General features: G+C 41.0%; 2 protein-coding genes across 5 annotated transcripts in view; one reads left to right on the top strand and one right to left on the bottom strand.

The window, feature by feature from the left end:
• LOC123510384 (leucine-rich repeat-containing G-protein coupled receptor 5-like) overlaps positions 1 to 25000 on the bottom strand; it is a 267024-nt gene that overhangs the window by 195573 nt on the left and 46451 nt on the right. The gene's annotated exons all lie outside the window — the stretch shown is intronic.
• LOC123510388 lies at positions 2625 to 4252 on the top strand. Its single transcript, XM_045265504.1, has 2 exons — positions 2625 to 2940; positions 3172 to 4252. The coding sequence occupies exon 2, from the start codon at positions 3198 to 3200 to the stop codon at positions 3906 to 3908; it is 711 nt and encodes a 236-aa protein (XP_045121439.1). The 5' UTR covers positions 2625 to 2940; positions 3172 to 3197; the 3' UTR covers positions 3909 to 4252.

Below are 25000 nucleotides of genomic sequence, written 5' to 3'. Positions count from 1 at the left end.
GGGAGAGGACGAGGAAGGCGCAGAGGAGACAGAATAAGAATGTAAAGCGGAACGAAGAAGAACGTTTGAATAAGAATGTAATCAGCAAGTCAACAAGATAGAGAAGGAGATACAGATCCGGATGGAGGTGGATGGATAGATAGCTGGAGGTGGACAGATAAATACACAGATAAAGAAATAGAAAGATACATAAGGTGGATGGATAGATAGCTGAAGGTGGATAGATAGATACACAGATAAAGAGATGGAATGATACATGGACTGGAAGAAAGCTAAAGACATAGATAGATAGATAAAGAATAGAATGATAGTTTGGCCATATAAATGACTGATTGACATAGACACACACACACACACACACACACACACACACACACACACACACACACACACACACACACACACCAACAGGCAGACAGACAAACACAAGTGACATTAAACATTAAACATAAAACAAAACACACTAAAGAAAGAAAATGTATATAGACAGAAGAATCCTCTCTTTACGCAACATCAAAATAAACCTCAAGCCAAGTATATTTCCCCACCTCAAGATGTTTACGCGTAGGAAATGATACACCAAATATAAAAATAATCTTCCTTGGCATCCTTCTTGGAGTCCCGAGCGCCATGTGGCCGAGGGAAGGAGGCGGCAGAGGAATCCATGACCCGGCAGTAAATCACTTCTAAGAGAGAGAGAGAGAGAGAGAGAGAGAGAGAGAGAGAGAGAGAGAGAGAGAGAGAGAGAGAGAGAGAGAATATAAGTAACACGATGGAGCGACGATAGAGATCCAAGTCAGGGTTATAATATTCGAGAGATAAAACTAGTCGGTGAGTGTGTCGACAATAACTCAATATTTGGCGTCAGGTGGCAGCGATTATCACTTCAGCCATCGCGTGCTGCCACAGGTACTGAAGGGGCGCAAATGGCCATCCCTGGAGGGCGCCATTGATCGGTATAGGACTAAAGACCACCTCGCCACTTGTACGATTTATTTACAGATGAATATCGACATGATTTACGACATATCAAGGACAAGACCGCCGTGGATTAGCTGGATGTGTGTGTCAGTTCTTGCTGCCGTCTTTACTTATCCACAGCCTACAGGAGGGGTTTCTTTGGTCACAGTTTCAGCTCCCGTCGCTATAAAATAAATGGAATTGAATACAAACTGCACAGAGGATCAGGTTTCATCCCAGAGTCGCCTTTCTTTAGTTGTGGCGTTCGTTACTCAGCCTGCAGCCTTCACAACACAGCCTTTCTAAAACTACACTCTGCTATCACTACAAAGTCAAAGAATATCACGATGCGTTTCCATATTAATTCTGCTTAGTATTTGGTGATTTTTGACAGCTTCAGAAACTCATGAGGGGGATTAAAATAGTGAAGATTCTGGTCATTAATCTTCTGACCTCCATTGAGACTTCCTAATATCAATAAAATTATCTCCAATCTTAAGGTAAAAATGTGTCCCAGTACTGATGGGGTTAAGGAAATAGGGAAGCATAATTCATCCCAGTGTTACTTTTCTTCAGGGTCTAACTTGTTTTAATTCTTTACCTATGCTTCACCTAGTATACATTTCTTTCCTAATGAAAAATTGGAAAAAATACTGCTGAGTTACCTCTTCCAAATATATGCAAAAGGAAGTAGATTTTCAACAGTGACCTCCATAACGACTTAACTTCTTTTAAGAGAGAGGTGTTAAGACATTTGCCCCACCCTTTTGACTAATTTTTCTAATATTTCATGAAGACTGCAATTTTAGCGGGCATTTTTTCTAATATATTTTTTGGCCTTGTCAGTTCTCCCTCTTACATAATAAAAAAAACAGTGTTCGAATTTCTCCAGCCAAACCTACAGTTGCCATACACATAATACATATAAATTTAATAAGGTTAAGAGGAATAGAGGAACATATTCACCAGTGAGCAGATTTCATCCCATCGCTAACCTTCAAGATCTATATTGTAGGTAGGAACTGTAACTCAGCATTCCACTTCCCTACAAAAAATGAGTTTCTCTAAACCTACACCTCCAATCTCCATAAAATCACTGGAGCTATGTTGAACAGGGTGGAATCTATACAAGCGAACAGATCTCATCCCAGAGTCGCCCAAGGGAGGAATAAAAGATGGGAGTGATACGAGGCTTGGAAACAGTACATAGACGCTGGAGAGAGTACCGAGGAAGCTGAGAGAAAGGTCTGGATTCTTAAACACTTTGCTTACTCACCATCACTACTTTCCAAAGGCTTTAACTGAAGATGTTCATGTTTTAAGGGTATTCTTATAGTTCCGGTGATGGACTGGCAAGATTTCTAGATTATTATAGGGAGAAATTGTCTTGAAAACCCGGTTAGTTGTCTCTGTGGCCTTAGCAAATTGTCGTGGTGAGTGAGCAAAGCGTTTCTGAATACGTGGGAGAGTTACTATCATTTTACGCCCCTCCACTCAGTAACAGGGAGAAGAAATAATAACTATGCTTCTATAACTTCATAAAAACCACGACGGGTATAGAAAAAAGCGAGTTTAATTCTACGACTTCCATAAAAAAACAAAGAGAAGAGAGTGAGAGAGAGAAAAAAAAAGAGAACGACTTTACTACTACGACACCGATAAACAGAAATACAGTAGCTGAGATACAAGAAAAACACTACACAACACTACCTCTGTTCCCAATCACCCCAGCCAGCAATAGTGTGTAGTGTAGGGAGGCATAAGTCAACCAAAGCCAGACATCAGTTCCCGGAGGTTGGATCTGGCAGGCTGCGAGAGGATAGAGGGAGTCTGGAGGTAGATATGAAATGATCCGCAACATCTTTCATAGGTCTCTTTTTTCCCACCCCAAGATGACCGATGCGTGTAGGGAGGGAGAGAATCAAAGGAAAAGTTTCGTCCATCCGCTTCTGCTTTCTTTGGTTTGAAAGCTTCGAGACGGTAACCGCTCTTCATTATTTAATACGTAGGCAATCTTTGTGTGTCTCTAGCTACCTGTCTTGTCTTTTCTTTATCAGTCAGGGTTCCTCATATGACAGTGTATCTTATCTCAACTACACTAACTAGTTGATCTCTCTCTCTCTCTCTCTCTCTCTCTCTCTCTCTCTCTCTCTCTCTCTCTCTCTCATTTGTATATCCACCGAAGTACCATCAATCTCTTTTTTTCTCCAGTCATCGCTCAAAGGCCGTCCTTCAGGATGCAAAAACCGTCAGGATCTGAGCGCATGGTGGAGCTGGTGCGGCGGGCAACGCGAAGGCTGCTGCTTCCCGCCACTCTGGGCACAAGGCAGGTGGTGTTTAAGGTGGACACGGGTGCCAGCTGTTCCCTCGTGCCTTGGAGTGACGTACAGAAGGGAGGCCTTGAAGATTTAGTGGACGTGGTAGCGGTGAAGGTCGGAGGGATGCAGGTTTGTGGGATCCTGCACGCTCCTCTCCTGTGCAAGAGGAGCATCGCACTGTGGGGCCTCATCCATGTGTCCGAGGAGTGCAGGGAGCCGCTGCTGGGGCTGGATGTGCTCTTCAACCACCGTTGCAGCATCGTACCCAGCAGGAGTCTTCCCCACCTGGTGGTGCGGGAGATGGCGTGTCGCGTCCCTCGCAGCGTGCCGCTCACCAGGCACCTTGTCACCCTGAACGGCCACCCTGCTGACGCTCTCCTGGACACGGGCGCCTCACACTCCCTCATCCCCCTGGACTTGGTACACGCCCTCGGCCTCATGGTGGTGCAGCGGCAGCGGGCAGTGACCCTCTTCTTTACTGACGGGAGTGAGGACAGCACAGAATACGTCCCTCATGTCTGTATATGTCTGGGGGGGCGGGAGGCGCTGGAGGGGAGAGGGGAGGGTGGGAGGTGCGAGGACGTGAGTTGGACGTGTACGGACGCCACGGGGACCTTATTCTTGGGATGAACGTCCTCAGGAAATTCCGTATGGCGTTCCACGAGGACTACCGGATGGTGGTGTCGCCCCTCCACTAAGCGGCCCGGCCCTGCACCTCTGCGCACGCACACCTCTATGCGCATACGTGTGCACGTCGCTTGCCTGTTAACGAAGCCACACGTCAGAGAGTGCACTGGGGACTCAAAACGCCCTCATTACGTTTTCTTTTACTCACGTACACACATAACGGGATATACTTTATGTAGAGAACATGAAAATAATGCATAACAATGTACAAACAAAGGCACCGACCATACATACGTTGTACAAGCGTGTGGTGTTGTATGATGTATGAATAAAGTACACGAGAACTGTACATACGTTTCATTTATCCTAACACACACACACACACACACACACACACACACACACACACTGGTCTGCCCACTCGCCTGGTATGTCCCCGTCCCCACCATCACACAGACACACACACACACACACACACACACACACACACACACACACACACACACACACACACACTGGTCTGCCCACTCGCCCGGTATGTCCCCGTCCCCATCATCACACAGACACACACACACACACACACACACACTAGCATTACTCTCATCTGTCATTATCAAACATACGTGACAACCTTTTATTTGCTTTCCCTCATCATCGCCCTCTAAAAAAAAAAAAAAAGAAAACAAAAGAAACACTAACACCACGCCTTCAACACACCACTCCATATTACAACACGCCCTCCTGCCCGCTGTACCTGACGACACCTTGGAGAGCGAATAAGAGAATGAACCGCTGCGTCAGTCCTTCAATCAGCCGCTTCCTGCCCTGCTTATAACAAGGATGTATCACAGGCACTGACGGAGGAGACTCAGCACGCGACCTGTCAGCCCCGCGGCCCCATCACCTCATTACTGACCATTACCTCAGTATCAGCGGAGTTACTCTGACGCCGCCGCTGCAAAGTGTCCAAGATTACAGAGCAAGACAACGCCCGTGTGATTTAGGAGACGATGAGACGAGGGAAAGTGAGAGAGACAGGGAGAAGAGAGATAATTAGTGTGGGGGGAAATCATATGATCAACTGCACTAGCTATATATAAGATAGATTTGGCTACACTAGGTTAGGTTAGGTTAGGTTAGGTTAGGATAGAGTAGGTTAATTCTGGACTATAGGTTACGTTAGGTTGAATTTTTTTTGTGGTTGTTAGTTTAGATTAGGCTAGGTAAGGTTAAATTTGGGGGGGTTAAGTTAGTTCAGGTTAACAGAGAAGGAAAGGTTGCCACATTTATTTCATTCCTTGGGTTAGCTTATGTCAGATTGTTATGTTTGGTTACGTTCTTTATCTATCTTATCTTTGTCAGTGTAGCATATGTTATCTAGTCTATCTCACCTATATTTCAGCTGGTGTGGCTTATCTTCGTGTGTGGGAAAAACAAATGAATAAATAGACAGATAGACAAATGAATAAATAAATAGAAAAAAATGATGAATAAATGTACGGAATAATAAAAGTAAAAAAAATCTGTAAATAAAACTGAAAATAGAAGGAAAAATGAAAAAATAGGTTAAAAGGATGAGCGTCAGTCACAATCCACCTCCATTTCTACGGACGGTTTCCAGGAAGACCAGTGACTCGTGTTCCTGCCGCGGATTAAACACTATTTTCTGATTTCCGGAAAGCCGCGGAAGGGGGCAGAGGAAATTCCGCGATCCAGGAAGTATAAATAGAAACATTCCATTACCGCTTCTTGTTGCGAATGTGCGTGAATCTGTATTTGAGATAATTACGTCCACATTCCCTGCCTCCTGTATTTCCATCTTCCTACGATTTTCATACAATTTCATGCACCAATAACCCCTTCAGTACTGGGACGCATTTCTACCTTGAGTTTTGAGTGTGATTAGATGATTTTATATACATGCAATGGTCTATGGAGGTCAGAAGATTTATGGCCACAGTCTTTTTTTTATTTCAATCCTCACGTAAGTACCTGAAACTCCATAAACTCGGAAAATATTAAGTAAAATAAATATGAAAACTCATTAGATGATTCTGTTTACACTTCAAAGGGTTTATGGAGGTCAGAAAATTAATGGCTACAGTCTTTTTTTATCTCAATCCCCACGTAAGTACCTGTAGCTCTGCAAAACCGGTAAAAGGTAAGTAAAATGGTACTGAAGGGGTTACAGTCACAGGTACACAGAGCATCACACTCACCAGGTATCGAAGCAAGGTGTCAAGAAAGCGTGACCCTTTGTCCTCCCATCAGCCCCTCACCCCAGGCAACACTCACCTGGAAAAAGAAGATACATAAGACAAAATTAAAAATGAATGTATTAAAAGATACACAGCAGGTAAATAAATACAAAAATACAATGAATAAATACAATATGACAGATTAACATATCCAATCCATTAATGAGATTGCAAAATGTGGCAGCCTTTTGTTCTGCTTGATAAAGAGGAGATGCAAAGAAAATGACAGAGAAATGAGGTTTGTTAATAATCTTTAAATCAGTAAGTCAAAAAAACAACAACAAAAGCAAATCCTTGAGTAATAATAATATTCCATCTCTCTCTCTCTCTCTCTCTCTTTACTTTTGTACCTTATTTGTTATATTAGCTTTATTACTATTACTATTACTATTACTATTATTATTATTATTATTATTATCATTATTATTATTATTATTACTTACTTACCTATTTATTTATTAATTTTCATTGTACGTATGAATCTGCACCATTATATTAGAGAGCACATTTTTGCATATTTTTATTTGTTTACTTTGTTTTATTTGCCCTAGAGTGGCCGTAATTCGTCCCTTGTGTTTGCCGCCTTACTAGTTTAAAGGTCCTATTAAAGCTTCTTACTGGACATTGCCTCAAGTCGTTTCCTATGTATGGTATATATTGATGTAAGAAAAATGGCCAAATCTATCTAATCAATCAATCAATCTCTCTCTCTCTCTCTCTCTCTCTCTCTCTCTCTCTCTCTCTCTCTCTCTCTCTCTCATGGCACGCTACAAATCTCGCTCCCTTTCTACACAGCACTCAGTCACATCGCCTTCTTGCGCCGCCACATCACCTCCACATCTCAACCACACTTCATTCATCTCCGCCACATCTGCATCCACACTTGCTGTCACTCCACATCGTCTCAGGCTATTGTTTCCACGCAAACATATTAATCATAGTCAGCAGCCTCGGCACACACACACACACACATACACACACACACACACACACACACACACACACACACACACACACGCACACGGACAGGTAAGTCACACAAGGTCATAATTACAGGCCACTGAACTCTTGCCCTCCTTCATCCTTTAATAATCCACTTTGCCCTAAAATAAATACATACATGCATTAAAAAAATATGCACGAATTGGGTCACACTGGACAGGAAAATACGATGATACATGATCTTAACTAAGAACTATATATAACATGAGTAATTAAGAGCTCAAGGTTGACTGCTTTACCTGTGTTACCTGGTGGAGCCAAGTATGTTATCTGAGCTGTTTAAAAAGGGGTATTATTTAAGGTGGATTATAGTTAATTTCACAGATTTAATGAGAGTTTGTATTATGTATGTTTGTATTAATGTACTTATTTCTCTTACGTGTCGAGAGGAACAGAAAAGGACATAAATATTAAGAAAAGATTGAAAAAAAATGTACTTTGCTACTCGTAAAATCCACAAGAACGTTTAGTATGGGAAGTGTCTCGGTAATTTCTTCAGTCATACGAAAATACAGAGGAAAACTAAAAAAAAAAAAAAAGAAAGAAAGAAAGAGAGAGGTCCGGAGTTTATTCTTATTCGCTTCCTACGTTTCTAGTCACAATATAATTCCCTTCGTGATAATCAGCATCCCTCATTCAGTTGTCGTATAAATAGTCCTACTAATGATTCTCAAGATATTAATTTTTCTCTCTCAATCATAACTCTGTGTATATTAAGAGTAATTAAGAAGTGAGGAGTCTCGCGGACAGGTAATTTGTTAAGTGTCATTGTTAGTATTAGAAGACCTGTTTTAAGTTCATATATATAATTTTGTGAATCAGATATTTGTTTTTCTAAAGTTTCCTTGATTTATTAGTTTTTATTTTGGTATCCTGGTGAAGTGAGGAGGTAATGGATTGCCTCACAAACAGGTAACATTCTAAAGCCAGTAATGCATAAACACTTTTTTACTTCATTACTGCTGTTTATTCAGAATTTTCGACGAATTTTCCTCCTCTGTAATGACATTTTTTTGTTCTTATTGGAGCAAAAGGACATTCAGTTCACTTCATCCCGATTTGAAGAGACACTACGCATTTGAGTTAATGTTTGATGCTCCTCCTTTTTTCTTTTGTTCTCATCTCAATACGAGGAGGTGATGCCAGGAGTGCCCGAGGCGAGGCGTCATGTTAGGCAAGATCAGACCCCACCACGGCAGGATGTCATATGTCTGCGTCAGGAGCGGACATCAATTTATGGTCTGAAATTGCAAGAAACAATACCTATTCTCTGGAGGCAGGCAGCTGAGCCCGACCATCCATCATACCCTCGCTGATATTGTGAGAATCAGCCTCATGCTCATGCCAGCTTGGAAACACAGACACTACACCTGCTGGGTACGTGTAAGAATCAAGATTGTATAGCAGTGTTCGAGAATCGAGAAACCTGCCCTGTTTTCTCTCCGTCTTAAGCCCTCTGATCTGCTGACTAGTGCTGGCTATCTCCTTACAGTAACCGGAGATAATAAGACTCGAGACTAAGAGAAAACACAACAGGAATTGAGTAACCTGCCCTCAAATCCTGTGTTTTATGTTTTCTATCTGTCTTAAGCCCTCTGATCTGCTCGCTATTGCTGGCTATCTCCTTACAGAACCCGGAGATACATTCCTCGTAGATAATAAGAGCCAAGACTACGGGAACACAGAAAAGACAATGATGGGGAGTGTGGCATGTTATCTGAGCGAAACTATTGATGCACACCTATTCACTCTCCTTTGTGTTTTAGCGAGCTTATAACCTACTGAAATATCAATAGCTGGGAGGTCGTGGCTTTGTAGAATGTTGTAGTTTTGAAAGTTTTTACGTGTAGCGCTGCAGGAGGCTTCGGTTTGATGCTGCATGACTGGTGAGGTTAGTGGTGCCCCTTCAGGCGAGACCACATGTCATCTGCTCGACCTTTGTCACCAGAATACTGATTGATGGCTCTCTCTCTCTCTCTCTCTCTCTCTCTCTCTCTCTCTCTCTCTGGCAAAGTATTAGGCAAGGCATCCTTTACATTGTTTCATAACTTATTCGTTGTTAAAGCCGACACAACGCGTGGCTTTTGTTTCTTTATTGCGAGAGAGGTAATGGAACACCCACATCCACACACACACACACACACACACACACACACACACACACACACACACACACAAACATCTCTCTCTCTCTCTCTCTCTCTCTCTATCAATCCGTCGCTTTTTTCTCCTCCACATTCTGATATAAGTGCCCCTGTTATCGCCACTCATCTGCCGCCCCGCGCGACCAACGCTCCTATCTGTCCACGCTTCAGTACCCAGGCAGGAATTAACATGGTGAGAAGTAGTATTTACATTCACTACATCTTAATGCTCTCTCAACTTGAATATTCTTTAGGGATACGTGCGGCAGAGAAAAATGTACGTGTGTGTGTATATTTATATGAAAATCAGATCGCATGAGTGAAGTTGTGCTTGTACTTGTATTTATGCTCTCATCACGGCGTCTTTATGGACAGATGGATGATAAAAGATTATATTAATTTTCTTAAACGAGGACGAGGATAGACGTTCAAGAAATCTTTCCAAATATCATAAGTAGTACCACGCATAAACAGTGTAATATATTTGACACAATTACTGAAGAAATTATTCACACGTGCACGATGTTTTCTTTGCATGTAGGATGAAGTCTAGCGGAAGGCAACACAAAATACAGAAATAAAATACTGATGGTGCTGTTTCCTAAAGGAGAGACAACAACTATTACTATTCAGAAATTCTCAGTCATTTACGAATATATATAATTTGTTTTTACACGATAAAGTCTATTTCAGAAAAAAAAAAGACTATTTGTCCTTGATGTATAAATTTTACCTCACAGAAGCTCAAGTTTCAACACTAACCTATACGCATGTACTTAACCCCTTGAGTACCATGACACGTTTCCATATTCATTCTGGCTACTATTTTGTGGTTTTATACAGCTTCAGAAACTAATGTGGGGATTAAAATAGTGAAGACTGTGGCCATTAATCTCCTGACCTCCCTAAACCCTTCCTAATGTCAATAAAATGATCTAATCGTCCACATATCTCAAGATAAAAATGTGTCCGAGTCTTGTTTGGGTTAATACTACTGTCCCACATTCACATTCACCTTCACCACCTGTCTTTATATTCAAACGAGCTAAGTGATAAGGGTAGCCCAGGTGCTTCAGTCTGCCTGTCACAAGGAGATTCAGGCTTTAGTAGGTAGGCAACGTATGAATTTGTTCTAATCTCATTGTAGTGTGTGTGTGTGTGTGTGTGTGTGTGTGTGTGTGTGTGTGTGTGTGTGTGTGTGTGTGTGTGTGTGTGTGTGTGTGTGTGTGTGTGTGTGTGTGTGAGTAGGCATACGCTGCACTCTCTCATCATCACCGCTCCTTATAAGCCAACTGCCTCACCTGTCTGGTCGTCACAGGTGGGCAGGAACCTTTTACAACCATACCCTGCTACTTCGGGCGGCTTAGAGACACAGGACCCTGGGAGCCGCGGGTCGAAGGGGACAGTGATAAAAAGTAGACAGTGGAGAGATAAGCGATACACCTGAGACTCATTTCCCTCATAAACGCAGGTGATCAGAAGAGGCACGACAAGGATTACTGCGACAAGAGGCTTCATGAATTATTAAACAGCGGAGGGTCAAGTTGCCGCCCTTCACGGACACTGATACATGGGGCGTGTCCATAACCTTGTGCCGCAGTATATAGGGTGACATGGACGGATAAGGTAGTGCGTATGGAGGGAATCAGTGCGCTGCGGTCAAGGTGATGCTGTGTGTTGTATTCACGGTCACCTGTTGGTCACCCAGCCAGCCTTCCCCATTACGGAGTGAACTCAGAGCTTATAGACCGATCTTCACGTAGGAATGAGACCACAATACACTCCACACACCGGGAAAGCGACGCCATAAACGTTCAAATTACATTCCGTACCTACTTGCTGCTAGGTGAACAGGGGCTATACACATTTAAAGGCTCACTCCCCCATTTCCCTTCTCCGCGACTGGGACTCAAACCCGGGCCTTCTCCGTTGTGAGCCGAGTGTGGTAATCACTATAATACGCGGTGTGTGTGTGTAAGTAAGAAAGTAAATGTGTATTGCTAATAACAATGACAGTACATAACATAATACGTACAGGTTACATAGTGTATATATTAGCCACGGTCCGTCGAGCCGTATCTCCTTGACGGACGTTCATCACATTATTACAGGATTAGGCAACAAATCACAACGCCTGAACATGTTGTGTGTGTAATTCACTGTTTGATCTGCTGCAGTCTCTGACAAGACAGCCAGACCTATTTGTGGTATGTAGATCCTTATATATAAGATTCTATAATACATAGTTCAGAAGTTCTACCAATAATTACCGTGAGAGAGAGAGAGAGAGAGAGAGAGAGAGAGAGAGAGAGAGAGAGAGAGAGAGAGAGAGAGAGAGAGAGAGAGAGAGAGAGAGAGAGAGAGAGAGAGAGAGAGAGAGAGAGAGAGATCAGGGTATTTTTCAGGTTTAGTTGGCTTGTAAAATCAGACAAATGATGTTTAGAGGACTTTAATATGTTTGTTAATTCTATTTCAACGAAGCGACACTTGAAAGTAATGGTCGTGATAAAAGAAAATCCAGCAAAATATATTACATTTATTTACATGGTTCTGTCAACAGCAACAACAAATAAAAGAAGAAGGAGAGGAAGAAGAACAAAAAGAAAAAGAACAACAACAACAACACGAAAAAGAAGAAGAAGGCGAAGAAAAAGAGCAACAGCAACAACAACAATAACAATAACAATAACCGTAGTAGTAGTAGTAGTAGTAGTAGTAGTAGTAGTAATAATAATGATAATGATAATAATAATAACAAAAATAATAATAATGATAAATGAAAGGAGGAGATCAGATCGCGTGAGTTTCCGTCGTTTACATTGGCGTGACTCGGAGACGTGACTCACTTTTAGGGCAATTTTTCCCAGTCTCAACAACTGCATGAATAGACGAGCAGAAAAAAATACACATAAAATAACACACGAATAAATAAGACGAGCAAATAAAAAGAAATTCAACACTTCCTGCACTGAGAGAGAGAGAGAGAGAGAGAGAGAGAGAGAGAGAGAGAGAGAGAGAGAGAGAGAGAGAGAGAGAGAGAGAGAGAGAGAGAGAGAGAGAGAGAGAGAGAGAGAGAGAGAGAGAGAGAGAGAGAGAGAGAGAGAGAGAGAGAGAGAGAGAGAGAGAGAGAGAGAGAGAGAGAGAGAGAGAGAGTCTTGTTTAAGTCTTGTAAATAAGAGAATAGATTGTAGAGAATAGGTAGCACACGACAGTACATGTTTCTTTGTATTAAGTTTTGTTTAAATAAAAAAAAAAAAAAAGAGAGAGAGAGAGAGAGAGCAGCACTTTATACGCGTCCAATGGCATGTAATAAATGAGGAAAAGGAAATAGAATGGGGAAAAAATGTAAAAGCAAGAGAACAGAATCTTAAGGAAGGAAAAAATGTCAAGCAAGGAAGCCAGACCAGGTGTTAACAAGGAGGAAAAACACCTGAATAATAGGAGGAAACTAATTGGACTTCCTCCTCCTCCTCCTCCTCCTCCTTCTCCTTCTCCAGAGCCACACAAACTCTAGTCAGTGAAGGAGGAAAAGGAAGGTAAGGATGAAAACAAGACGAGGTAAGAAGAGTGAGAGAAAATGGAGAAGGTAAGATAAAGAGGAGGAGAAGGAAGATAAAAGAGAATAAGGAGACACAATGGAAATGAGGATGCAGACGAAGGGAATGAAAAAATGGAGATAAAGAAGGAAGAGAAGAGAATGAAGGGGAAAAGGAAGGGGAGGGAAGGGAAGGAAATAATGAAAAGAGAAGGAAAATAGAAGATGGGAACAATGGAAGAGGCAAAAGACGGAAAGGAGTAAAAGAGAAGGATAGAGAAGGAAATTAAAAGACTAATAGCTAATTTGCCTTTATGTTCAAGACTTTAATAACGCTCTCTCTCTCTCTCTCTCTCTCTCTCTCTCTCTCTCTCTCTCTCTCTCTCCATTCATTTAAATACTTTGTCTTTTCTTCAAAGATCGCCAATGACGGACAGACTAATGAATGGAAGCGTAAAAAAATAAAATAGAATAAAATGAAACATAAAAGTTACAAGACAAAAAAAAATAATTCGGACAACAGAAACTCAAGTGGAAAATAAATAAAATAAAAAATAAAAGTAAAAATGAAGTTAAGTAAAGATAAAACAGAATTAAATTATAAAGGTCAATTCAGCTGCAATAGTCGCCTCGCCAACTGCTTGTACAAATCACAACTGCCCTAATTATGTAAGGGAGAGAGGGTCGGGCACAGGTAAGTCACCCACACCTGAACTGCCGACACGTGCCTAATGAGAAGTACAAAAAAAACTATTCAGGGCAGTTTTGAAGAATTATTGCCTATTACACTTGTTTTAAAGAAGAAATTACCTAGAAAAATGTAGATAAATCGGTACACAATTCTCTCTCTCTCTCTCTCTGACTTAATTTTACGAGTACTCAAGCATACTTTTCCTCCTCTCGTGCCATTTACAAGCAAAAAATTAAATAAAATAAATTAGAAGGGTACAGGGTGTATGGAGGGCTGTGGAGGTGTGTGGAGGGGTGTGGTGGGCTGTGGATGCTGGCCGATGCTTCCTTGAACGTAAGCCAGGAATATTACGCAAATCAACGCTCACTGCTGCTGGGAACTGAGAGGCGACTGAATGACTTGGCAAGCACAGGCGGAGATCGTGCAGTTTCGCAAGGACGTTTGATGCTTCTCGAAATTCCACCCCATGTTGCAAGGCAGGGAATAAAAGTTGAGGAAGGGGATAAAAGTCTAACGGAATCAGTTTCTGAGTTATTTGTGGTTTACAGTGTTTGCTTGTTTTATATTTCATGGATTCAGTGGTGGTGGTAGTAGTAGTAGTAGTAGTAGTAGTGGTAGTGGTAGTGGTAGTAGTAGTAGTAGTAGTAGTGGTAGTGGTGGTTGTAGTTGTAATGGTCGTGGTAGTGGTAGTAGTAGTGGTAATGGTAGAAGTGGTAGTGATAGTAGTAGTAGTAATAGTGGTAATAGTGGTAGTGTTAGTAGTAATAGTAGTAGTAGTAGTAGTAGTAGTAGTAGTAGTAGTAGTAGTAGTAGTAGTAATTATTGTTGTTGTTCCTTTTGTTATTGTTGATGTAAAGAAAAAGACAAAGGGCAAAACTAACAGAGAATTCTATAACGACAAAAAAATCATAGTTCTTTGGAATAACAGAGAACAGAAAAACTGAAAAAAACAGACTAATCCTGCAGTGAAACCATGTCCTCTTAGCAAACAGCAGCGGAAGTAGTAGCAGCAATAATAATAGTAACAACAAAAACATCACGACCAAACAAAATCGAGTCTAATTTGTACCCTCACATTTCCAACAAACCTCACAACACTTCTATATTTTCTTAAGACACTAGTAGAGTTATCGCACGTACCGTCCCACCAGGTGTCCCAGATACGCCTCTACACAGTGTGAGACAAAATTATGTAAGCCGGGCAGTGGACGGGGCGTGTAGCGGAACATTGTTTGGCAGCCTGATGGGGCCCACCTGCGACCTGACGGCACGTGTTGGATGAAACGCTTACGAGAGAGAGAGAGAGAGAGAGAGAGAGAGAGAGAGAGAGAGAGAGAGAGAGAGAGAGAGAGAGAGAGAGAGAGAGAGAGAGAGAGAGAGAGAGAGAGAGAGAGAGAGAGAGAGAGAGAGAGAGAGAGAGAGAGATAACATTAACTACAACGGATTAATGTTCCGTGAATATTAGATCAAGAAATGTAATGAATAAAGAGAGAGAGAGAGAGAGAGAGAGAGAGAGAGAGAGAGAGAGAGAGAGAGAGAGAGAGAGAGAGAGAGAGAGAGAGAGAGAGAGAGAGAGAGAGAGAGAGAGAGAGAGAGAGAGAGAGAGAGAGAGAGAGAGAGAGAGAGAGAGAGAGAGAGAGAGAGAGAGAGAGAGAGAGAGAGAGCGTGTTGAAACAGGAAAACTAATTGCTTAAGTCAAGCGTCTGAGGCAAAAAGTTACGTGTTCGCTGTAAAAAAAAAAAAAAAAAAAAAACGAAGCGTGGGAGGAAACAGAATTAAAATGAATGAAAGGAGAAAAAGAAAAAGGAAAGAAGTAGAACAAGGAAAGAGGATGAACAAACAGGCAAACATACCGTAAAAGAGTTTAAGTAGAAAAATGCTAAAGAACAGAGACAAGAATGCGAGAAAGGAAAGAAGGAAATTAAAGGGAAGAGGAGCGAGAAGCGGAGGGGAAGGAAGCAGAGGAAAAGAACAGAAGAGACAGAGAGAGAAAGAAAAAAAAGGTAATTGGATGAAAGTTAAAAGTTACCTCAACCATAATTCCTCTTTTTTGACATCGTTGATAAAAATCTCTCCAGAACCATCTAGTTATTTGTGGTGTTTTTTCTATATGACGAGACTGGTGAAAGGAAGCTGCCACGAGACTAGCTCCAGTGACGTGCCTTCGCCCTCGGCCCAGAGTTGTCATCCCACCACGGCGAGACTTCCAGATGACAAGGAATATCGTTTAATTAAAGACAGACACTTTGAAGACATTTTGAAGGGAATGGGCAATCCAGTGGGCCTTTTTTCTTATTTTTTGTTGCTCTTAGCCAGATTCTCCTCTTGCTTAAAAAAATACAATGACGCTAACGAGAGAGAGAGAGAGAGAGAGAGAGAGAGAGAGAGAGAGAGAGAGAGAGAGAGAGAGAGAGAGAGAGAGAATCTGTATCAAGTCTCTCGAACTCTAAAGGCTAATTCATTTTTACAAATCCGCGTGAATGATTTATCGATAAGCAAAACTACGCATTCGTTTGTCAAGAGGCAATTACGAATAATCAGATATACGACAGTTCTTATTTTTGCCAGTAGGAAAAAAAAAAAAAATTGATACACTAACTTCTGGACACACACACACACACACACACACACACACACACACACACACACACACACACACACACACACACACACACACACATACGCACGCAAGGCACGTCTTTACGCTTAAAAATAAGAGAAAAGAATAGAAAACACAGCGCGGGCAGCCCACCAACCTGCGGACTGAAATGTTTCCCTTTGTGTAGGAAGGGAAACGTTCGTGGGAGAATAACACAGAGAAAAGAAAAGGTGAAGAGGAGGGTCAAAGAATTAACTTACACGAGGAGGGACAGTGTTTATGTACTCTCTCTCTCTCTCTCTCTCTCTCTCTCTCTCTCTCTCTCAGTACTTTGCATTCCGTCGTGCCTGAAGTCCTCCAAAGAAACATTTAAGTTTGTCAACAAAACTTTAACTTGGTGGTGTTGACGTGCCAGCATTGACAAGACAACGTCCGCCCCGCCCATGCCTGCCCCGCTGTGTCATGCCCTGCCCCTCTCAGACCCGTCCCGCCCACTTTTACACATCCCCGCCCCGTTCCGCCCCTCCAAGGCCACCTCACGCCACCCCGTCCTGCCTACAATCACTTTCACTGGAAAAGAGCAAAAACACTGGGTGTCTGTCAAAGAAATATGCAGCTACTTTCATTTACTTACTTAACGCCACTTAAACAACGATGCCTATTTACAAGGGGATGTGCATGCAGAGACAAACAGTAAGGTTGATTAAGCCCTTTTGTCTACCTGTACTCCCATATATAAGTAATGATGTGGTGTGGATGCTGTCATAACTAGCATTCTGAGTCATAATCCCAGATGGAGTCATTAGGAACGTTTTGACAGATATGCATGAAGGTGTCCAGTAAAAATAAGAATGTTTTATACAGAAATTGACATATATAAGCCAAATTTCTCGCAGTTTTCTATTGATGGACTCATTAGGAAGGTTTTGAAAGAAATACATGGACAATAAATGGAAATAAGGTTGTTTCATGCAGAAATTCACACGTACAGGCCACATTTCTTGCAGTTTCCTTTAGATGGAGTCATTGGAAAGGATTTTAAAGATATACATGAAGATGACGAATAAAAATAAGAATGTTTTATACAGAAATTAACACGTAAAAGCCAAATTTCTTGCAGTTTCCTATAGATGGAGTCATTAGGAAGGGTTTGACAGATATACGAATAAAAGTAAGAATGTTTTATATAGAAACAGACACGTATAGCCCAAATTTCTTGCAGTCCCCTATATTCTCCACAGCGACTGACATGTATAGGCCTCATGACATCCTGCAGCTTCTTTTGTTCTATTACATTCCTACAAGCTATCAATTCCGTACATCAAGTTAAGGCGGGAAGAAAAGCTTTAACCGGAGGGCTTCAGTGCTGTCAAGGGACTTCGTAAGGACTCCTAAGGGTGCCATAACCAGGGATATAAGGACCACGGTGTACTAAATATGGATAAACTGCTGAATGGCCACTGACTCAGTACTGACGGAGGAGCGAGGCGCGGACGTAAAGATGAGGATAACGCGTCCTTCGAGTGGGTAATGGTTCCTGTGGCGCCTGTGTGTGTGTGTGTGTGTGTGTGTGTGTGTGTGTGTGTGTGTGTGTGTGTGTGTGTGTGTGTGTGTGTGTGTGTGTGTGTGTGTGTGTGTGTGTGTGTCAGAAAAGGGGAGCAATTGGTATACAGTGCAGTAAAAGACGAGGAACTACGGACGAAGGGATAGGTTATGGTTGTGTTGTGTTGGTGTGTGTGTGTGTGTGTGTGTGTGTGTGTGTGTGTGTGTGTGTGTGTGTGTGTGTGTGTGTGTGTGTGTGTGTGTGTGTGTGTGTGTCATGTGTGTGTGTGTGTGTGTGTGTGTGTGTGTGTGTGTGTGTGTGTGTGTGTGTGTGTGTGTGTGTGTGTGTGTGTGTGTGTGTGTGTGTGTGTGTGTGTGTGTGTGTGTGTGTGTGTGTGTGTGCGCCAGCGCGTGCAAAACATACCACAAGTCGCTCAACGTGACAGGAGTTTCTACCAAAAGCGACATTGACAAACACCACACACACACACACACACACACACACACACACACACACACACACACACACACACACACACACACACAGCCGTCGACAAGTAGGACACCCGAACATTTATCTGAACGTGACAAAGGATCCAACACTGAGCAGGACAAACGAATGGTCTTTTCTGCCTCTCGCCTCTGCCACGGATCCTTAGGGAGGCGTAGGACACTGATAGATATCCTTGACCTTCCCTCAGAGCTAAAGGACTCCCCAGCCTCCCCCTCCTCTCCTCTCCCATCCTCCCAACTCCCTCCCCTCTCCCAGTGTCTTTGGGGGCAATGACTTCAGAAAAGGTATTATATATTTTTTTTTTCTTTCTCCCTCAAGTGCCCTTAAGAGCCTCGAATTTTGTGCGCTTATACTTATTTTTCTTTTCTTTTACTCTCTCTCTCTCTCTCTCTCTCTCTCTCTCTCTCTCATTAGTTGTTTTTTTTTGCGTTTCTATGTTCATGTGTACGTCACTTTCAATAATTTTCCTTCATTTTCACCAAGTTTCATTCCTCATTCCTGTCACCTTCATCACCTGAACCCAAGAATTCACCGTACACTATCAATTACTTCTTTTGTTTCCATCGAGTCACCACCGTCACTTTCACCAGGTGTTTTCATCACTCCAGTATTTTGTCATCATCTCATCACCTTCACATTTACTTTCTCCACTTACTTCACTCTCTCCCACAAGCTTTCCTCCTTCCTCATCTCACTCCGCCTCACAGTGCCCTTCACTTTCACAGCCTCACATCATCTTCAATATATTCCAAGCATCTTCCTACGTCCCCTCCTTTTCTCTCCTCTTTTTCCTCCTTTTCCTTGTCAGTATTGCCACATTCGCTAACATATTATTACCTTAAGTTCTCCGCCTTGTTGGGTAACTGTGTTCAATTTATATTTTTCTCCTCCTCCTCCTCCTCTTCTTCTTCCTTCTCCTTCTCCTCGCCAGCAGATATAAATTTTTCCTTTTATTTTCACTCGTATACAAGTCGACGTGTGAATCAAGTATTTCCGCACCATTTCTCGATTTCAAAGTGACCTGCGATAAGTGAATGACCCTACATGACCTACTGAGTGACGTGACCTGCTGCCAGATATGACCTAACTTTACCTATCCTACTATAAGAGGTGGTTACTTATAAGTGTTATGCTAACTCGAGGTCACTTCATATCTGCTACAAGCTACCTATGTGTGACTTGCTGCAAAGGGTGACAAGCTTTAAGATGTGACCTAACTTAACCTAACCTACTATACAGGGAATGACCTACAAGTGACCTGCTAGATAGGGATAACTACATCTTTCATTCACGTTTCTTATATATGACCTCCTCTGTGACCTGAACTGACCTGATATGACCTCCTAAATGGTGATAAACTCTTACTTGATTAACTTTTTCTACATTTGACCTGGTGGAACTTAGAAGTGACCATTTACCTACAAAAAAGTGACCTAACCTAATCTAACCTTACTTACAAAACTCCCAAAAGTGACCTATTACCAGAGAGACACACGTGACCTAAGAAAAAACAAGGTGTCCTGTAAGTGACCTACTGGAAGCGTCCTGCACCGATATTAAACCCATGAGAAGAATGACGGCAGGCGCAGTGTCCCTATTTCCTACGTACCCAGCCAAGTTATTAAAGTTTTTCACCCACTATTAACTTCGACCAAGTTTCATATAATTTCTGCTATTTCAATAGTGGTGGTGGTGGTGGTGGCAGGTGGTGGTAGTGGTGGTAGTGGTAGTAGTAGTAGTAGTAGAGTAGTAAGAACAGCAAAATTAGAAGTAGTAGTAGTAGTAGTAGTAGTAGTAGTAGTAGTAGTAGTAGTAGTAGTAGTAGTAGTAGTAGTAGTAGTAGTAGTAGTAGTAGCAGCAGTAGCAGTAGTAGTAAGAGCAGTAGCAACAATAACATCAAACGAGAAATAACACCAAGAAATATAATCAACTTAACTTCTTCTTTTTTCAGCCAAGCAGCAGAAATACAAGTTAAGAGTTTTGTGCTTTTCTCATAACTTTGGTAATCTAATGTGAGAATTTGCTGACGTGACACTTCGAGCCCAGTCACTCTTCCGCACCGTCTCCTTTACCAAGCTAAGGAAACTTGTATCTCACACAGATTTACGCCCCGTGGCTCCTATCTTGTCTCGCTCTCCTGCAAGTCATATCCCAAAGCAGAGAAAGGACGTTCTAGTTGTTTTTCTGAGTTTTATACAAGTAACTGAAAGTATTGTTATTTATTTTGTAGATTAACCTAAGTGTGCTTGTAGTTTTATTTGGTAGTTCTGTTTTTAGTGATGATTAAGTAATAGTAGTAGTAGTAGTAGTAATAGTAATAGTCTTCTCTCAGTATCAAATGTCCAATAACACAAAGTCTGCACAGTGGAAGGAGGAAGGTGTGAGTGACTTCAAAACACATTTATTTCCTCCCAGTGTCCATCAGGTGAGGGAAGGACAGGTAAGGGAAGAGTCTCACCTTTAACTTCTTTTCTTGTTGGGAGTAGACCTGCCTCAATGTTTTCCTCCCTCTTCCTCTCCTTCCTTTACTTCTCTCCTCGCATTTCTCCTACTCTTACTCCTTTCCTTCCTCCTCTATCCGCTAACATATCTTCCTCCACTCCTCTCTCTCTCTCTCTCTCTCTCTCTCTCTCTCTCTCTCTCTCTCTCTCTCTCTTGTTTCCTTATCGGTAACGAAGGCCTAAAAGCTTTCCCCGCCTATGTCAAAACTTTGGCTTTTAATGTTGTTTTTCAATCTAAGCCTTTTACACTTGACTCTCTCTCTCTCTCTCTCTCTCTCTCTCTCTCTCTCTCTCTCTTATTTACAAAGTTACATGATTTCCTGTGGCAAAAGTACAAAAAAAAGTAAAAATATACATGAAATACAAAACCTACAGAGTTAAGGATTGCAGGAAATACAATATTTGAGTAGACGAACACACACACACACACACACACACACACACACACACACACACACACACACACACACACACACACACACACACACACTCTCTCTCTCTCTGAAGCGAAAAGAAGTAAAATTAGGGAAGCTTTATAGACTATTTAGCCAAAGATTTAATACGAAAGCTTGTTTAAGAGATTTTTCACACTTCGTCAACTGCGAGAACAAAACATTACAGATTTACTGCAATGGGTTCCGTGTTGTACGAGAGAGGCAAATGTGCATGATAGATGTTACTGCAGAAAAAAATAAATATCTAGAAAAAAAAGAAGAGACAAGGAAAACAGCAAGCAGAGGGAGAAGAAAATTAACGAAAAAAAAAACAATAAGATAAAAAGAAAAGAATACTAGTAAAAGGCAAGTAATGAGAGGATTTACTACAATGGGTGATAAATATCTAAAAAAAAAGAAGAAACTAGGAAAACAGCAAGCAGAAGAAGAAAATAAATGAAAAACAAGAAAAAATAACAAAAGCATTAAGAAAAAAAGAAAAGAAAACTAGTAAAAGGCAAGTAATGAGAGGATTTACTGCAATGAGTGAAGGCTCCGTGTTGTAGCAGCGAGGTAAATGTGCATGATAACTGTTACTGCAGAAAAAAATAATGAGATATATGGTGCATTAAAAGAGAACTGCGCTGATTATACTCTTATCGTTGTAGCATCTGTAACAAAAGGGAAGAGTAATGAAAATAGGCAGAGGAGAGACAACAACAACAAGAACAGAGACCATAACAAGTGTCTGATAATCTATTTACTGACAACAACATAACGATAACAAGTGTCTGATTATCTATTTACTGTACACAATCCCTCTCCAATCACGTCCAGGCATAGAAATTAATAAATAGGTAAATAAATGAATATAAAAAATGAAATGCATGAATAGGTGAATAAATAAGTGGAGATAAATAAATATATAAACAAAATAATAACAATAGATAAATAGTAATTAAAAACGATTCAATTAACATCAAAATTCCTCTTTAATCTTCTAAGGGTATCATCATCACCAAAATATCTCTTCAATCTTCTAAGGGCATCACCATCGCCAAATTTCTCCTCAGTCTTTTATCGGCATCACCATCACCAAATTTAGGCCCCTATTCTGAAGCACTCCCGCGTCTCACAGCACCGTCACTATTTCCAAAGAGCGCAAGTAGAAAGGGAAAGAAATATATAGGAAAAATAAAACACACACATATAGAGACAAAAACAAGTAAAGCCTCAGAACTATAAAGGGAAATAAACAAAAAAGCAAAACAAGACTCCAAACATTGCTCGTGAAAAGAAAAAAAAAGTTAGGAACCGCTGCAAAAATATAGGACAAACTAACCAAACACATACACACACACACACACACACACACACACACACACACACACACACACACACAGCCTCCCACCAGTTCTTGCTCTCTTGATTGGATTGCACTGCCGACCTGGGATTCTTCCTGACGCCCCACACAGGTAAGGGGTGAAAAGGTGCGCACGCCAGGTAAATATATCAATTAATCTGACACGCAGGTACGAGTAACTAAATGCAGGTGCAGATAAATGGAGGTATTCTGTGCTTTCTGAGTCGTGTAGTTTTAAAAAGGTAATATGCTTTTGCCTTCTGTGTTTGAGTTTCTTTTGATTCTTATCACTGATGGGGAAAGTTACTGCCAAGATGTATTTCTATAAACTTTAACGTGTGTTGTTTATTTCTATAGCTTTAAGAATAAGTAAGACAATTTTGGTAAAGCGAGATGACTAAAAACATGAATAGTAATTAATATCTAAAGTAGAAGGAAAACAATTGCGCCTTTTTTGTGATACTATAATATTTCTTAGCGTTTGTAATTGAGAAAAGGAAAAAAAATATACAAGCAAGGTCTCTCAGGATAAGCAGTGAAAGAAAGTAAAGAGAAAAGAATTACGCACTTCTGTTATGATACTACAATATATCTTAGCATTTGTAGTCGAGAAAAGGGAAAAAAATATACAAGAAAGGTCTCTCAGGATAAGCAGTGAAAGCAGAAAGCAGAAAAATACGCTCTTCTCTTATGATACTACAATTTTTCTTAGGTTCTGTAATCATGAAAAATAGAAAAATTGAAAAAAATACGCACTCTTTTACGATACTACAATTTTTCTTAGGTTCTGTAATCAAGAAAAGGAACCAATATACAAAAAAGGTCTCTCAGGATAAGCAGTGGAAGATAGTAGGTCAGTAGAGGATTCCGTCCCCGTTCTCGAGGTATCCGGCCTTCCATTATTCATGAGTTAAGGGAAGCAGTGAGGCGGCGGGACTCACTCACCCACACCCTCACTGCGACCCAAACACGTACTGCCGCTAGCCTCGGATGGACAGTGCCTCTGTTACTTATTCACACAGCATTTCTAAACACTATTTCCGCTGACACTCCACCAATCACTTGCCGAGTCCAGCAAAAACAAACATACACGCGAATATACACGCACGCATACACGCGAACATGCATACATACATACACACACACACACACACACACACACACACACACACACACACACACACACACACACACACACACACACACACACACACACACATTTCTTCTCTCTCTCTCTCTCTCTCTCTCTCTCTCTCTCTCTCTCTCTCTCTCTCTCTGACACATCCCAAACAGGCGAAAAGAAAAAAATGAATAATGAATGCGCAGTAAACAGACAAGAATATAAATAGTTATACACCTAATAATTTAACGTTTAAGAAGGCAGCACGTACTGATTATCCATGCAGATGTAATAAATATATTGAGAAAGTAAACAATTCCATTCAAGGCGAGACACAGTGGCCGCACACAGGCAGATAAGCGGACACGACAACCTGAAGCCACCACGACCATCACTCACCAACACAGACGAGAAGAATGAAGAGTTTTATGCTTTTCCCATCAACTTTAACCTCTTCATTCTTGTAGTCACTGTTTCTTAATATTCAGAGTACTGTTTTTATGTCAGAGGAGAAAACTGGTCAAAGGCAACAAAAATATAGAAAAAATGGTCCACTTCGTTGCCAGTTCCATAAAGGTCTGATAGAGTTAGCCAAAAGAAAGGGATAAATGTCTAATGTCTAATGTTTTTACTGTTTGCATGGACATAGAAGAAGAGTGAAGTGAAGATCATCTTGTCTTTATTAAGGTAGACACGAAGGAGAGTGTAGTAAGCAATGAGTATCTACAATGTTGGAAGTTCTAAGTAATTACATGAAAACCGCCTGGGAGTGATAAAGTGAAGGTTATAATTGCATACTGAAGACGAGCATTTTCAACCGTTACTAAACACAAAAGGTGAAGGATCCTTAACCCTTTCAGTACCATGATAAGCCTTCCTGTTTATTAAATTTACTATTAGGCGATTTTATACAGCTTTAGAATCTCATTTGCGATTTTAAATAGTGGAGATTCTAGACCATTAACTTTCTGACCTCCATAGAACCTTGCTTGTGTAATTAAAATCATCTAATTGTGCTCAAAAAATTATAATGAAAATGCGTCCTAGTATTGAAGGAGTTAATGACTTAGAAATAAAAAGAGAATTGCAAAAACTGAATGGATATATGTTTATTTTTCACAAGCTTTATAGTTCCTTAAGGTTAGACAGCCAGAAACCTTTACCTTCAGTAGAAGCAAAGATGAAGATAAGTTCTTAGCCTCTGAGGAATAAGAAAAGAACATCAAAATGGAAATATTATTGCTCTTTCACACTGTGTTTGGATTTAGAGTTACATAAAGTCAGAAACCTTTACCTTACGAGACACAAGTAAATGCTCGTCAAACATGGTAGAAATAAAAAAAAAAACACACACACAAAAGAACAGCAAAAGCATTAACAATTTTATTCTTT

The sequence above is a fragment of the Portunus trituberculatus genome, chromosome 29 (genome assembly GCF_017591435.1).
Source record: "Portunus trituberculatus isolate SZX2019 chromosome 29, ASM1759143v1, whole genome shotgun sequence".
Classification (NCBI taxonomy): Eukaryota; Metazoa; Arthropoda; class Malacostraca; order Decapoda; family Portunidae; genus Portunus; species Portunus trituberculatus.
The sequence above is the reverse complement of the archived record's forward strand: the minus strand, read 5'-3'. Positions and strand labels throughout refer to the sequence as shown.

Bases quoted from the DNA above. Each gene is read 5' to 3' on its own strand.
- LOC123510388 (XM_045265504.1), top strand. From the start codon at position 3,198: ATGCAAAAACCGTCAGGATCTGAGCGCATGGTGGAGCTGGTGCGGCGG.